Genomic DNA, 16891 nt, shown 5'->3' on the forward strand with positions numbered 1-16891 from the left:
GCAACACCGATGGCTCGTCGCTGCCTTTCAACCATCGTCATTGTTTTAATCTGCTCCCTCGGTCTGAGGGAGGCCGAGGCCAAGGTATATCCGGCCAAGGCAGGCTCAGCGCTTGCCACGTGGATCCCGGGCTCGTCACCATGCGAGTCCGGCTGGGACGGGGTGACGTGCATTAACGGCGTCATAACGGGACTCGACCTCACCGAGTTGGGCTTCGACACCGACGCCCTCCTCCAAATCCGGAAACTCCTTCTCCAGAGAGATCCAGCCACGGTCGCTCTGGCCGTGAAGGAGATCAAGAGCTATGATTTTAACTCAATGATGATACTGCTCGGCTTTTGTAGCCTGATTCTCCTTATTGTCACGCTCAAGGTTATCTCTAACAAATGTGCTCAAAGAAGCACCAGTAAGCGAGTCCATGACGTCGGCCAACACGAGGTTATTAGCGCTTAACTCTTCTTAAGCCTGTTAACCCTTGCTTAGTTTTTAAAATTTAATATATTGTCTTTTGGAACCTTGTTAATAAAGTGGTTTTTTTTTTTTTTTTTTTTTTTTTTTTTATACAGTGGAATTGTTTATGTTTGACTGTTGCTATTATAGTCATAGATAGCAAGCCCTTTTGACTATTTTGAATACGAGAGAATACACGAGAGTTCTTTTCCTCTGTTTTCCCTTCCTTCCAAACTTCTTTTTTCTTGTTTATCATCACATAATCAAGATTCAGAAATTCTCTATGGCCTGATCAATCCTGTCCCTTCGTCGCCATGGAAACTCAAGCAAAGCCACAAACAAATTGTCGCGTCAACTCCGGCGATAAAGATGTCCGATCAGTGATCCGATGAACGCCTATTACCCTCATCACAACGACTATCCAGGTGCCTTCCTTGTGTCAATTAGGGTTCATCGATGGTTCGATCCCTAAACCTTCGTCGGAGGACATGATCCTGTGTCGAATGCGTAAAAGAATAAAACAAACTAACACAGCTAATATAACTTAGCGTATATTACAAGTAAACAAATAATTCAATAAGTAAGCTAATCTGACTAAGCCCTAAACTCCATTAATATATTATCAATGATACTGCCTAATGCTTAAAAGAAAGTACACTGTACAGCGGCCGGTTCTGGGGGACACCGCCGTACATGTCGCCTGAGTCGATGATGGGGCGGTGCCCGTTTCAGCGAATCGGAAGAAGTCAGAGTTGCGTTGTCGAGCAACTTAACCATGTACTGGTCGAAAATCTCCCAAAAAGATTGAAAAAAACAATATTCTGCTTTCCAATCTCAACCATGTACCAGTTTTTTTATGTTCACTACCAGAAACTTCCCAGATTTTCGGTTTTCAAATTGAAACTGTAAATGGCATTTGTTATACATAAAATTGTATGAATAAATTAAGTAATTAATAAATGAAATAGTATCACTAAAAATTAATGCTCTACAAACATTAAGGAAAATTATTATCTTTTATGGGATTAAAACTTTTGGTTGAATATGAGGAATTAAGTTTGGAAAGCTTGTATGTCATGTAATTTCTTGTTTATCCTAGGTCCTACCTTGAAACAGAGAAGCAGCCCTTGCCTCAAAGAGATGAGGAAGAATTTCTAAGGAACGTTTATGTGCGAGCGAGAGAGAAGAAGCCATGGCAATTGCATCGAATTAGGAGAAGAAGAAGAAGAATTGTCATTATTGAATGCGCATGTTAGTTAGGAATCTCTATTACAAACAACTTTCATTACTTAGAGCTCCAATGCAAGCAACTAAAATTACTTTACGCATCATAAAAAATAATATTGTTTATTTATTTTTATCCACATCAATATTTGTGGTATCTTACATAAAAACACTTCAATGATGGTAACACCAAAAGTTGTTAAAAGTGGGTCTCACTCTATTCAAGACATTGATGTGTTTAGTATTTTATTATTTTTTTATATTAAAAAATAGTTGGTATTGGTGCCAAAATTGGCTACTTTGCCATAATCATTACAACTCATAATATTAATATGCAAAAATAAAAATGACATGGTATTGCCAAATAAGCAATAAAACAATTTTAGTTGCTTGCATTGGGGATGTTCTTATGCAGATGAACCAACCAGCACACCCACCTCCTCAACATACTTTTTATTAAAAGAAAAAAAAATCGGCATCATGTTATTAGAGTTGTGATTGCAATTGATACATTGAGATACAAAAATCAGAAAGAAGAATGATGAAATCAAGGCAGCTCGCCGCAGTTGAGGATACAGCAAGCCTTGCGTGGAGCGGCGGATCCGCTGGTCTCGGTGCCTTCCAGCTCGCGCACCACGTCCATTCCCTCCACAACTTGCCCGAACACAACGTGCTTGTTGTCCAACCACGGTGTCTGCATTATATAATATCATCATTTGAAAATAAAAAGAGATTAAAGTGATTAATTAACATTGGATAGGGACAGCGAGAGAGACCTTGACAGTGCAGATGAAGAACTGGCTGCCATTGGTATTAGGCCCAGCATTAGCCATGCTCAACACTCCTGGCCCCACATGCTTCACTGCCAAATTTATCATATCATCATTGACCACCACACCTAATAATCTCTCACTAATCACCCTTCTACTTTAGCACTACTTACAGTCGAAGTTCTCGTCCTCGAACTTGGAACCATAGATGCTCACTCCCCCAGTGCCCTGCCAGCCAACAGCAACACAAATAGTTTCATACACACTCATTATATCTATAGTTTCATAGACAGAGACGCACGTTTCCCTCGGTGAAATCGCCTCCTTGGATCATGAAATCCTTGATAATGCGGTGGAAATAGGATCCCTTGTAACCGTACCCTTTCGCCCCTGTGTTTGTACATAGCACATACATATGTATGTTGGTTTCATTTCATCTGTAAAATATTACATGTAAAACAGTGAGTGAGTGAGAGGAGACCAGTGCAGAGGATGCGGAAATTCTCGGTGGTCTTGGGGACCACATCGCCGTAGAGGCCGAATACGATGCGGCCGGCCTGCTTGCCACCGATGTCCACGTCGAAGAAGCACTTACTCGTCACCGTGGCTTGCAAATCCTGCTCAGAAGTTGATTACATAACAGGACATAAAACATAGATAAGAAGAAGAATGTGATGTAAATGTAATGAGAGTAATAGTACTTGATTGGCCGCACAGCATGAGACATTGCCGAAGATGACTCTACTCTTCCTTCCGCAACTCCGAGAAGGCAAGCGGAGGCCAGGGAATGTGGCAGTGGAGGCGGAGAGTGAGAGAGTCTGCATTCTTTTTTTTCCCTTTCTTAATTATCACACAACAAAAAATAAACCAAAGATATCTGAGTCTGCACCACCACCACCACCCTTATCATCATCTCCTCTCTTACTTTTGGGCTGGGCCGCCCTTATCTACTTTTGGGCCCACCCTTCAACGTGAATGGCTATTATCACCCGCCAAACATGGATGTAATAAATAGACTATCGGTAGGAAGTTATTGGCGCACATTGTCATGCATGTACAAACAGAATTTCAAGACTTTCTTCACATCATCTTTTTTTAAAGCTTTATTAATATTTTGAAACATAGTGTTTTTTTTTTTTTTTTTTTTTTTTTTTTTTTTATATATATATATATATTCAAACATATTGTGCATCATTGAAAACAATGAAGAATTACGTAATAAAAGTGTAACTCACGATTTTAATCAGAGTTCCAGAAGGATGAATTTCCACAATATTATAATGAAATGGTAACAAGAAATTTAATTTGATGGAAAAAAAAGGGAAGAGAAAAAAATGGGAGTATTATCAAATATCAAGGAAGTACCACTGTCAAAGGGGGAAAAAAAAAAAACCATCATGATGTGAAAAAGAACGAAATTATAAATTTAATTTGAGAAGAAAGAATAAGAAAACAAAAGAGCTATGAAGAAAGTCAAAACAAGGATTTACGCTGTCAAGAAAAAAAGAAAAAAGATATCATAACTTGCTAGCAAGTAAAATAAATTAGCAAAGGAAAAAGACTTGGGTTTTGCACCTGTCAGACAACCGTACGACCACCCCAGCCGAGCAGTTCGCTTGGCTGAGAACGATCCTCTACAGCACACGACCACCATGGTGGTCGTGAAGCCGTTAATCACGCTCTGATCGGACGGTGATGGTTCATCCACCAGGTTTGGGTTTCTGTCTCCTTAGAAATCAAGGATTCAGAGGTACGAGCCTATAGAACAGATCCTGTTCAAGTAAGGTCGTGCCCATTTGTGTTCACAATGACACTTATAAACACTCTCATATCTTACCACTTCATCAATGTGGGACTTTTTCAGCCATAATATAATATAATTTAGTATTGACGTTAGCTAAGCCAACACACGGTAATGAGTTTTACTACGGCAATAAATACAATAAAGTAATCGACTAAAAAGAGGCTATATTTTAATGGAATTGAAACCCCATATGATTTACAAGTACCACACGGAAATCAAAATTAGGACAAAAGCATTATCAAATTTCATACAGAGAGAACAAACACAATGGTAAAAACATGTAAATATATAAACTAAACTACTTATTATACGTTGGAAATAAGTGGAGGTCTATGGTTTCTGGTGATGAGAAGGTGAACGTGAATTCCTCTTTACAGTTAAAAAAAAAAAAAAAGGCTACAAGAGACACAAACTCTAAATTTACTAGTGCTTTACTTTGCAAAAGTGAGATTTGATTCTGCATTTGTAAGAAGCTTGTCATAGTAAACAATGAAGCTATGTGACAAATTAAAAATCTGGGGGCAATACGAGATAAGGCATAAGTGGAAGAGGGACAGGGTGTAGTTAATCAAAGTTTAATTTGAGTGAGATGGCTGCCTTTAGTTTTCCGGTTTCCCTTGAATTTTTTTTTTTTTTTTTTTTTTTTTTTTTTTTTTTCATATCCTCTCATTTGCACCTCGTAATTTGTTTAGGTCGTTCTTTTTATTACTATTATTATTTCGTCCACTATATTTTCTTTTAACAACAGTTCACTACTTCAGTCCCATAGCGAATTATTACTCAAGTCCCTGAACTTCTGATTTTCCAGAGTTTTATTTTTTACAAATTTATATTTGATTAGGGGTTATTCGTAATAAGCTTATTGTCCTAAATAGATATAACATGCTTCCACGGAAATATATGAGGCATTCAAATTGTAGTTGCAATCTGAGATAGGGACAATAGTTCTTCAAGGGTAACTTCACTCGAGTGAGATGATGGCCTTTATTTGCCATTTTCCCTCGATTTTAACTAAAGACTGTTCTTTTACTACCTTTCGGGAAGCACATAAATCAACATCATTTTCCAAAGTATCTATTTTATACTAAACAATGGCAGGTATTAAGAAATGCAAAAGAAATATATTTGATCCAAGGAGGAAATATATTTATATTAAAAAGGAAGAACCAACGTTGTAATTTAAGGCAAAGTAACCAATGTTGCAATATGAAACGGTTTCACCATGCAAGTGAGAAAGAAAAGGCCTAGTCGAACAAAATAGAAAGACCAAAACTTGGTTCAGTAGTTTACAGAAACAACAAAAAAAAAATCACCAAATGCAAAACTATTTGATAATCAGAAAATCTAAAAAATGACTAACAAATGAAAAACAAGTTCTTATAGCGAAGAACATTATTGGCCGAACTGTAGTTGTTGAGGATAAGCAAGCAGCCGTCTGATGAGAGGAAACAGAGCGACTAAAGCAATCTGCAACTGCTCGGAACTGTTCAGCCGGACGCTGACTTGCCCGGATCCTCGGTTGTTCAGATTGGCACGAGCGATCAAGTTTGTGTGACGTCCGATCGGGATCTGAGACTGAACATTGCATCCGACGGCCAGATCGCCGTGCCAGTCCATCACCGACAGCCCCAGAGTCGACAGCGACCGCCCGAACGGGTGGTCTCTGTCCCTCAGCGTCGCCTCGAGGCTCCCGCCGTAAGCCACCTCGCCGCGGCCCGTCATCGCGCCACCTGTCACCACGACCTGAAACCGCTTGTTGGCGATCAGCTTGTCCTCGACTTTGATCCCGCCGGAGAGAGCGTCTCCGAGGAGAGTGACACTGACTCCAGCGGTGGCCTTGTTCCTCCTGAAGTTGCTGAACCGGGTCTCGCTCCGCAGAGTGTAGGCCAAGTCCTTCCCGACGGTCTGGAGATCGAACCCGAACGAGGTGGCTTTTCCCTCGCCGTGCTTCAACGAGGTCGCCACTTCCATCTGGAGATTTGCGTCCTTCTTGTCCTTTGTGACCTGACCGGACACTGAGAGCGGTATCTTGTTTTTCACTGCAAACATTCGATCGACGTTTATTCCCTCGTAACCGACATCGTGATCCCATCCGTGAGTCTCCAGGACCGGCCTCACGAGCCACCTGTTGGAAGAGTCGAGGCAGCGGTATCGGTGTGTGGGATTGTCGGAGTCGAACGAAACGGGCAAGGACAGATCCGGCATGGGAACCATCGGAACCGACGGCTGGTTCTCTTCTCCTTCTTCTTCGGTGTAGTCACTAGGCATGTCCTTTGACTCGGCTGCCATTTTCTTCATCATCTTCCTCCGCCTCCTCTCCTCCTTCAACTGTTTGCTCATGAAAGCCTTTTCCCTGAACTCTATCTCGTCGAAATACGCCTTCCTCTGGGCTCTAGAAAGCTTTCCCACCTGGGCCTTGGTCAAGGGAGTGAACGGCGGCAACTCATCATACTCCGATTCCTCATCAGAATCCGATGATCCGTCGAGATCCTCCTCCAAACCATCATCGTCGCCATACTGCTCTTCGGGGAGTTTCACCTGTGGTCTCGACTGAAGCAGTGACGAGAGGAGATAGGGCAAAGGAGGAGCTCTAGACCGAGTTGTGAAAGGCTTGCCTGGTGGACTATCTTGCAGCTTCAGCAGCGCATTCGCTTCAGCCAAGATTTTCGACGCGAAAGAGAGCAGCAGCAAATGAGGCTTCCAGACCTGACCATTGGGCAGTACCCTCTGCCCCGCCCTATTGGTCCGACATGCAGAGTGATTCTCCACCAACGAGACTGGATTCATGAGCCTCATATCCGCAGCAGCTTGACGGATCGCTTGCTGAACAACATGAGAACGTTGAGTCACAAACATGTCGTAACTCGAGGCAGTCCCGTTCGGGCCATCGGGCGGCGCGGAAGCAGCGTGGGTGAGCACAACGATCGCGTTGCACCATATCGAAGGGCCAAAAATCTCTGTTATGGTTCGCAGCAACGGCATATCGCTGAAATCCCGACTCTGCATGTCCAGCCTGTCGAGGTACAACACGATATCCGGAGGAGTCTTGGAGATGAACTGCTTCACAGACTGTAGAATCTTTTCATTGTGGCGTTGGTCCGACCACGAAGGCAAGAGACCCGGCGTGTCGATAACCCGCACTTTGATCCCCTGGACTGTCCCCACGACATCCTGAACCTTCTTCGTGCCCATCTGAAAAGCGTCCGTGTTGAACTTCACTTCGTCGAATATCGAGTTGATGGTGGCACTTTTACCGACCCCAGTCTTGCCAAGGACCATGATAGTGCAAGAGAAATCGAGGGGTTCCTGCCCCGACGCCTCGAGCTGCTCTGCCTTGGCACTCGCGCGGTCGAAGCTAAATGCCCCAACTCGGCCCCCGTTTCTACCACGCAGTTGCTCCGCCAAACCAAGTCTGTACAGAACTTGAGCCACGACGACGTTGTGTGGTGTCTGCCCAAGTCTATGCGCAAGCCTCAAGAATTTCACCCTTATATTCTGGAGCTTTTCGCGAGTTTCATCGTACTCCTCTGAGTCTGCATTGACAGGCTCGTCGATCTGCTGGTTCTGCGCATGTGATGCAGAACCGTTGACTCGAGGCTGTTGAGTCAACCGAGAGACGGGTTCCAATAACGGGGCACCACGCCCCAGGCCAGCTGGACGAGCAGGGGAGGGGTTGGGAGCAGAAGCAGGAGTGGGAGCAGGGTTGTTGGTTGATTTTTCTGGAGATGGGGCCGGGTTGCTAGATTTTGTCAAAGAAGGTGCAGATTTGGAAGATTTTTGCGGAAACAGAGGAGGATTGATGGCTTTTGCTGGAGAGGGAGCGGGAACAGGGTTGGTTGGTTTTACGGGTAACGGGCTGTGTCCTTGAGCCAGCTGATTGTCTGCTCTAGTTATTTCCTGTGGTATCTCTTCTTTCTTTTCTGGAACGTTAGTTGTGCCATTATTTAAAACCACGTGTACATCCCTGACTTGTTCAGGTCGACTCTCGGTTCTTGACTCACTTGAACTAGCCTGGATCACCTCTTTCTCTATCGTAGCTTTATCAGCAAAGGGTGGTTTTACAGCTTCTGAAGTTACCTCCTTATCCTCTGAAGCTGTTTGTATATCTGCTAAACTTTTCATTGGCTCGGGAATTTCTTCACCACGCTCCGAAGGCACTTCAGCAGATAAGTCTTCCAAAGCATTTACTTCTGTTTGTACAAGAGAAACTTGAGGCTCAATCGCATCCTTAACATGATCAGAATCAGCATTACCAGTACCATTTTTTTGGTCGATAATATCTGGCCCCCGATATTCAATTTCCGTATTTTTTACATCCAATTGCACGTCTTCGCCACCCTGAAATGTCAAAGTCGGTCCATCAAAATAATTTCCAGAGCTGAAATTTTGATCTTCAGCGACCAAGCCATTCTCATCACTGACATCTTGAACTTCAGAAACCAAGATATCTTCAGTGCTTCTGTTCTTCTCTTCAGCACTCGGAATGGTCTCCTCAGACAATGGGCTATTACTGTCTTCAGTTAAAATCTCCTTACTGGACTCAGCTTCACGCCGAAACTCATCGGAGGCATCTGCATCTCCCAAGTTTTCAACAGCAATTAGTGACTCCTGACTCACGCCGTAATCTTTTTCAGCACTATCCTTTTCTATTACCACGCGAGATTTGTTCTCAGAAACAGCAACGGAAGCTTTAGACTCTGTCTCTCCGCGAACAACCACCTCGGAGATCACCTTCACACCCTCTTCTCGATCAGGCTTCCCGTTCTCTTCAACGCCCAAATCTTTCCCGACAAAACCCCCTTCTTTCTCTTCTTCAGCTATCACCGCCACATCCTTCTCGACCGGAACCCCAATCGCCTCTTCGAATTTCTCGACCTCATCTCCGCCATTACAAACCTCCTCAATCCCGACTCTACTGGCTTCACTGATCGTCACATCCCGATCCTCGGAAGCATCTTCAATTCCCGACTTGGCCAAATGCTCTTGCGAATGAATCGCCTCCAAAATAACATCTTCCGTGTTCGGTTCATTCAATTCCTCAGAACCCAACACAGCCTTCTCCTCAGAAACCTCAGCTCCTCCAACCTTTTCCTCTACCACTGAAGCATCGCCGACAATCTGAGTCCCATTTTCCATTTTGATTCCAGAAATGTCGCTTCAAAACCCTAGATTCACCAAAATCCCACACACCAACACACACAAAACAGAACAACAACCATTAAACCAACAATCTAGTAGACTTACAACAAGCCATACCGTTGTCAACCATACCAAAAACTAACAAAATCAAAGTAAGTCACACTATCCACAATCCAAAATCTAAAAACTAAATAACATAAATTCAGACAACGTAACTATCAGATCCTGAGCCACGGTGAATGGTTACTGCTAGGGTTTTTCACAAAGGGAAAAAAATGAAACGTAATGAAACGAAATGAAAGGCATTGATATACGATAAAACAAAAGCAGAGAAACCTTGTTTACCTGGCTCGAGGAATTCTAGGGAGAGAAAGAATACGCCTTTTGACCTGAGTCGTTCGAGTTACGGAGAGAGAAGATCGATTTTGGCTTCGTAATCGTATGCTTCGCTTCTTGTTTCGTTTGCCATATCTACTTCCTTTACCAGTCTGATAGACTCAAAGGATAAGAGATTATCGACGGTCAGTAATCTCTCTCGCGGTCTCGTTGAACGGTGGATATTGGTGCATCGGTGTATCGCAAAAAACGCCAATCATGTGACGTGGACATGTTAAAGTGGAAAAGAAGAGAAAGAGGCTTACATGTTTTTTAGTTTTACCACACATGTGATTGTATTTCTCACTTGTCACGTGCGCGAGTAGTGTAGAGTCTGTAGACCAATCTTGACCGTCCGTTTTGTTGATAGTAGAGAAAAAAAAATATCAGAAAGATACGTAATTTTGCCCAAAACACTATCAAGAAAAAAAAAGATACGCTTTAGATATAATATATATGCTACTTGAGAACAATAAAACCTATGATGATTTCGTTTAGGTGGTGACAAAAGACTTTTTGCGAGAGGGCGACGTAAAAGAATATTTCATGTTCAAACTTATAGTTATTCAGTGTTTAAATATTTAATATAATTGATATAATGTAAGATTCAAAATATTAAATAAATAAAAAAAAGCTCCTTTGTAAGTGGAGTAACGTTATTGAGACTTTCGTAAATAGAAATTCCGTATAATGTTTAAAAATCCAGTGAATCTAATAGCTATCACCAATAATTTACAACTCATTATCCCGTTCAAATATTGATTTTAAATGTGATTATTAAACTTTTAAAAGAAAGAAAAAGACAGAATAAGAGTTAAAAAAAGATATTGAGCGCAAAATAGAGATGAGAAATAAAAATTAAGTCTTGAGGTCAGTAAATTAAATTAACTAAAATAGTTAATTTGATTTACTTCGATCAGGTCGAAGTACATTAAATTAACTAAAACAGTTAATTTAATTATTTCGGCCTGCTGGACTATTTTCTCAATAAAATGAAATTTTGACAATTTTTTAAAAAGATGGTGAGCTATTGAGCTATCAGCTTAACTGTTCCATGAGTATTTAGTTCTAAAATTTAAAGAAAATCAATTGTTGTAATTGAAATATTACTAATTCTTAATTTGAATTTTGATATGCTAATGGGTCTATTGAATTTTCCTTCATATATTAGCAATAATATATTGTAAAATTCATCGAATTGTTAAACGTAAATTATAAAGTATTTTAAAAGGAAATAAAAAAAATATATGTGGGTGGGTATTTAAAAGATTATTTAATCACTCGAAAAAAAATTAATTAGAAAAATGTTTGGATAAAGTGAAAAAATTATAGCTGACCTAAGTTTTAATTACATATGTGTAGGGCGTTTTCCCTAGGATATATTAAAAATAAATAAAGAATTCGGTGGTTGAGAATTTAAAATAACTACATTATTATTAGGGTTATTAAGTTACATAGCCACACGGATATAGTGGATTGAGATATAGCCCACCTTTGGTTAATTTATTGTAAATAGCCAAGTAAACTTATTAACAAATTAATAAAAGTCTTATTTAACACAACCAAGCATATATTTTAGGTAGTTAATTGGCTGCCACGTATGCAAGTTGGCTATTTACAAATTATTTACCAAAGGTTGACTAATTTACAATTCCTATAGTTTAGGTGGTTTACGTAACCAATTTTTTGTTATTATTATATGTACGAAATGGTATGGAATCATTCATCAAACATTATCCATTCTTCAAAAAAAATATCATCAAAGATTATCTAATTGGTATGCAAAATGAGTAAAAGAAGTCGAGTTCTTTTATTTATAATATATATTGAACAATTAGATCAATAATTTATCATCTTTTTTAAAAATAATAAAGTTTATTTTAATAAAAAATTAATTATTTTATTTTAATTAAATTAACTATTTTATTTTATTTAATTTATTTCGGTTTGGTAGACTATTTTCTTAATAAAATGAAATTTTAGTCAGAATTGAAAAAAAATTAGAAGATTGATTAATTGAAACAAATTATATATATATATATATATATTGGCATGAAAAATGAGAAAAATAAGTCGAGTTTTAAAAGTGGAATGGTGCGTTATTAGGAGAGATTACTCGGTAAACTCACTTAAACAAAACAAAAAAACATTTACTTATTTTTCAAAAAACAAATTTGAATAAATAGTGCATTCATGTATTATTGGCCTTGTCTCAATTCTCATGCAGCTCTTTCTTTGGAGTCTTGTATGGAACCATTTCAAGCGGACAAATTTGATACATAGCGACTATAATAAACTATTTATGTCATGCCAACTAGTAAAATCAACATGTCGAGTATTATTTATAATTTGATAAATAATATATATATATATATATATATTTAGAATATGATCAACCATTGAATTTTCTATTTGGAGAAAAAAAAAGATACTTTCTTCCCTATTGGAATTATCTAAATAGAGCTATATGTAATAACGTGATTCATTTGTTGGGTGATACTGAAATTGGCTTAGCTTTTTTGGAACATATTGGGTCCCCTGTGATATGGTATATTGCTCGTGTTCTATTGTGTAAGAACTATAAGACAACAAAGAAAATAAAAACGTGATATACAATAATACCAATATATGAGATGTTGGAAGTTTTGGACAAAGTTTCGTTCCAATCCTTCTTGATGGTTTTTCAAATTATCCTAGCCTAAAAATCTCCTGACCATACACACTACTACAAATAACACATTTAAAAGTTACAAAAGTCGCTTCTAAATATTAAAAACTCGCTTCTATTTAATATTTAAAAGAGACTTTATAAATGACGGATAGGTATCTAGCTCAAACAATCTTTATTTTAAAATTATAGCCAAACTATTCATATTTAAAAAATTAGTCAATTTATTATAAGAACATTTAAGTATTCCAATAATACCCTTAAAAGTTGTTATTATTAACTGTCAGAGTAAATAATATTAACAGTAACAAGAGAAATAGTAAATTTCATTAATCAAGAACAATAGTAAATCTTATTAACCGTAACAAGAACAATAATAAATCTTATTAACTGTCATCTTCGCTGTCTCCGGCGCCGGAATCCGAGTTTTCATCAAAGTTTCAAACGGCGAAATCTCAACCCTAGCTTCCTATCCGAACGCGGAGGACACATCGGAGGGAGTCGTCGGCGCTGACGAGGCAAAGGCGGAGGAGGGCGTTTGGGAGGTGAGCTCGGAATCGGCGTCGTCGTAGAAGATGTTGCATTGGATTAGGGTTTGGAAGTGAAATGGTGAGAGGAGAGATGAGAGTTTCTGGTGCGAGGTTTAGGAGACAGAGCTTCACTTCCACCTCCATTCTGCTCTGTCTTTGCTCTCTCCACCCAAATTATAATTAGGCGCTGATATAATTTGCTATTTTAGGGACTTTGGTCTAATATTTGGTATATCCCTAAATAAATACATAGTTTGACCATTATTTTAATATCCCCTATAAAAAAAAAGACTAGTTATTAACAAATCTCCCTTAAAAACGACAAAATCGGTTCTTAAACCCACTTTTAAAAATAAGTCGCTTCTAATATTTCATACAAATTGGTTTGATTATAAAATAAATACACAAATCTCAAGCATCTTTTATTTGTCAAGAGTTCTATAGTTATATAAAAATTTTAAATTTGCATAATAGTAAACGGTTGGTTGATTATAATTAATTAATCGCTAATTTTATTTACAACAATTAATTGACAATTTTACCTAAATAAATCTCTCTCATTGACAATTAATGGTGGTAATTATTTGGGCAAAATTACCTATTAACTATTGTTAATAGAATTAGTGGCTAATAAACTATAATTAGTCAAACATTGACTATTTGACAAATAATAAGTTTGATGTGGCTTCATTGCTTATAGATTTCTTATGTTAATGACTTCAAAACGTCGTATGAATTGTTATTAAAAATTGTATGATATAATTAAATAGTTGCCATCAATTAAAATTATAATTTAATTACTCAAATATTAAACAAATAGTTCAATTCATGTTTACATCTTCATAATATGGTTTATCTATCTTATTTAATTTCCAACAAGTTTAACCATGCATTTTTTTTTTTTTTTTTTTTTTTGCAAATTTACCAAATGCTTTCATAAAAAAGTGAGCATTTTAATTTATCTGAATTGCTCCTAATCTAGTTGACTTATGCAAGATAAGAGTAGGTATTCTTAAAAAAAAAAAAAAAAAAAAAAAAAAAAGCTTATCTATAATAAGTCGAGTATATTTTTAATAAAAGAAGGAAATAGAGTAATTGGATTTATTAATCATTCTTTGGTAATTTCATAAAGAAAAAAAAAATATCAATGGAAATGGAGCACATAAATTATGGGAAACTTGAGTTTCCAAGCTTCGTGTAAGATCAAATTTGAAAACCAAGTTATATTTTAGTCTCTTTAGGAAAACCAAACATTTTGGACCCTTGAATTTTCCAAATTGCCCTTAAATTAAAATTATCTTATTTCTCTTTTTTTTTTATTCTCTTTTTCGACTTCACGCTCTTCTCCCTACTTTTTCACGCACAAAAATAAGAAACCAACGCCCTTTACTCACGAACAACGTCTAGCCAAACCCACGCCATTCATCGTCGCACACCATTCGCCGTCGCACACCATTCACCGTCGCACGTCATCGTCTTGTCTCCATCTTTCATTTTCCTCAAAACTCAAGTTTGAACTTATCGGACCTCCTATGTTGTTGGGCACTTAAGAGTAGGAAAATGGCTAAGTTTCATTCACTTACGTTTTAAATTTATAAGAATAGAGTTTATTTTTTTGGAATCCACAAATTTGTGTTAGTCAGATATTTTCCAAAAAAAAACTTCGAAGTTTCGATCTGTAACTTCGAAGATTTTAGTATTAATCTCAAACATTTCGAACTTTTAACTTTAAACTTTTAACTCCTTAATAGTCGCAAACATTTTAAACATTTTAAACTCAATATCTTATAATTTTGAACTTTTTAATATCATTTCAAACTTGTATCCTATCTTGCACGGATTTGACATTTTTTTTATCCATCTTATATTTTTCTAATTTCTTAACATGTTCAAGCGTTAATATATGCTATTTAATTGATGGTACTTCAGTGAACAAATGTACAAAATGGGAATACGCTAATGAATCACGATTCGAACTACGTTCACTATCGAAGAGGAAGCCCCCAAGACGTCAACCACGGTGGCAGCCCCCCGAGACGACAACTACCGTGGCAGACCCCAATGCGCGCTTCGGATGACGACGATGACTTTGTTGAGCCTCTATCGAAAACAGACCATCCGACGAAGGAAAAACTTATTTTGGTCTATGGTAAGTTCATTTTTGTTCCGCAGTTTTTGACCACATGGTGATAATTGTTCCGACGAATTTGACCACATGGTTTGAATTGTTTCGAAGTTTGTAATTATTTTCAGGTTGTGACTTCTACTGATTTGATGTTGTTGGATTTTTCAGCGAAGATATGGACAAAGCGGCTTAGAAAATTTGATGATTACACTCCATTCAACAAACAAAGCTGAAGTCTATGAACGCACTTAGAAAATCATAGTCGTATTTGGATTTCTGTGACTCTGATCTTGCAGGGACCTCTATTTTTTTGGGATGTCTTTTTAATTTTCGTACAGGTTTTGTTGTAGTTTTTAAGACAATTGTGTAGTTTTTGAATTTGTTTCAAGGGGATTTTATATAATGATTTCAATGGGACTTTTCGTAATTTTTGCACAAGTGCTTGTTTTTTTATTCAAAATAAAACAGCTAAGCACTTTAAAATTCAGTAAACAAAACCACTAAAAAGTATGAAACTCTGTTTACAAAATAGTTAAAAACTCTGAAATTCCGAAAACAAAACCACTAAAAAAATGAAACTATGTTTACAAAACAACAAAAACTCCGAAATTCAGTAAACAAAACCACTAAAAAGTTTGAAAGTTTGTTTACGAAACAACAAAGTACTTCTTAATTTTATAAAATCAAGTCTGGAATTTAGTAAATTAAACAACTAAAAATTCGGAAATTAAATATATTAAACAACTAAAAAGTTTGAAATGCAATACTCTGGCGTCCGATGCGAAAATGAGAAGAGGCATCGGTCTTTCAGTCCATACATATGCAGCTTCAAGTTTCAAATCGTATAATTAATCATCGGCACATAAAGCTTTGTACATAACGGTTAATAGCTTCGCCCGAGTTATGTGTTTCGATAGTGTACGAAATTCGAATCGCAATTCATTAGCATATTCTCATTTTGTACCTTTGTTCACCCAAATACCGTAAGATAAACAACATATACTAACACTTGAACCTGTTAAGAAGTTAGAAAATATAAGCTGTATAAAACAAAATGTCAAATCCGTGTAAGCCAGAATACAAGTTCGAAATGATATTCAAAAGTTCGAAATTATAACATATTATGTTTAAAATGTTCGAAATGTTTACAACTATTTCTTATTTTTGGCCAATGGCGAGGGACGAAGAATGGCGTGTGACGGCAAATGAAACTATGATGATTAAAAAAATAGTCCATCAGACTGAAGTAAATTAAATTCATTAAAATAATTAATTTAATTTATTTTGATTTGGTGGATTATTTTTTTTTTAATAAAGTGAAACTATGATGATTAAAAAAAAAAAAAGACTATTGAACTACTAAACTTAATCGTCCCTAAAATCAAACAAACTCCTAAACATACATGCTTAATATTGTCATTCTTTGTAATGTTTGACGACGTTTTATATAATTTGGAGACACTTCGTGCAACCCTATTTCCAATAACATTTTTTTTAGAGCTTTCGACGTTTAACGCTTTTCTATGCCATGAAGTTTATTCAAGTCAATTATTGTGGCTGTTCAAGTGGCCATGTTAGGCGTTGGATCCATGTAATTCAACCACTTGAAGTGGTACTTTCTAAATAGCTTTTTATTCCATAGATGTCTAGATATTTGAGAAAAGTTTATATTACGCGGAAAGTCCAAGCAAAAAAAAAAAAGTATTGCGCGGAAAGTTCATTCACTTTCTAAATAAACACCTTATTCAGATCAGCTGCACGTGTAATTCAAATAAGGAGAAATGACATTTTGGCCCCTCAACATTG

General features: G+C 37.6%; 2 protein-coding genes and 1 non-coding gene across 3 annotated transcripts; all 3 read right to left on the bottom strand.

Annotated features, from left to right (window-relative positions):
* Window positions 1–2087: 2087 nt before the first annotated feature.
* Window positions 2088–3350, bottom strand: LOC149389647 (peptidyl-prolyl cis-trans isomerase-like). The gene is made up of 6 exons (XM_089622993.1): window positions 3146–3350; window positions 2926–3061; window positions 2746–2834; window positions 2618–2672; window positions 2451–2536; window positions 2088–2368 (listed from the first exon to the last, which is right to left on the bottom strand). Exons 1-6 carry the CDS (start codon window positions 3266–3268, stop codon window positions 2222–2224), a joined length of 636 nt encoding a protein of 211 aa, XP_089479119.1. The 5' UTR covers window positions 3269–3350; the 3' UTR covers window positions 2088–2221.
* Window positions 3351–4016: 666 nt separating this feature from the next.
* LOC149389648 (small nucleolar RNA U3) lies at window positions 4017–4234 on the bottom strand. The gene has a single exon (XR_016301101.1). It is a non-coding gene; the product is annotated as a small nucleolar RNA U3 (small nucleolar RNA).
* Window positions 4235–5372: 1138 nt separating this feature from the next.
* On the bottom strand, window positions 5373–9938 carry LOC149389649 (translocase of chloroplast 120, chloroplastic-like). Its single transcript, XM_089622992.1, has 2 exons — window positions 9733–9938; window positions 5373–9413 (listed from the first exon to the last, which is right to left on the bottom strand). Exon 2 carries the CDS (start codon window positions 9382–9384, stop codon window positions 5641–5643), a length of 3744 nt encoding a protein of 1247 aa, XP_089479118.1. The 5' UTR covers window positions 9385–9413; window positions 9733–9938; the 3' UTR covers window positions 5373–5640.
* Window positions 9939–16891: the final 6953 nt, after the last annotated feature.

The sequence above is a fragment of the Urtica dioica genome, chromosome 8 (genome assembly GCF_054948205.1).
Source record: "Urtica dioica subsp. dioica isolate 48M chromosome 8, U.dioica_male_clone48M_v1_H2, whole genome shotgun sequence".
Classification (NCBI taxonomy): domain Eukaryota; kingdom Viridiplantae; phylum Streptophyta; class Magnoliopsida; order Rosales; family Urticaceae; genus Urtica; species Urtica dioica.

What these genes read in the sequence shown, in the direction of transcription:
- LOC149389649 (XM_089622992.1), bottom strand. Translation starts at nt 9,384, where the DNA reads ATGGAAAATGGGACTCAGATTGTCGGCGATGCTTCAGTGGTAGAGGAA.
- LOC149389647 (XM_089622993.1), bottom strand. Translation starts at nt 3,268, where the DNA reads ATGCAGACTCTCTCACTCTCCGCCTCCACTGCCACATTCCCTGGCCTC. An exon ending in CATGCTGTGCGGCCAATCAA is followed by an intron (nt 3,062 to 3,145) that starts GTACTATTACTC and finishes ACTTCTGAGCAG; the next exon opens with GATTTGCAAGCCACGGTGAC. An exon ending in TCTTCATCTGCACTGTCAAG is followed by an intron (nt 2,369 to 2,450) that starts GTCTCTCTCGCT and finishes TATATAATGCAG; the next exon opens with ACACCGTGGTTGGACAACAA.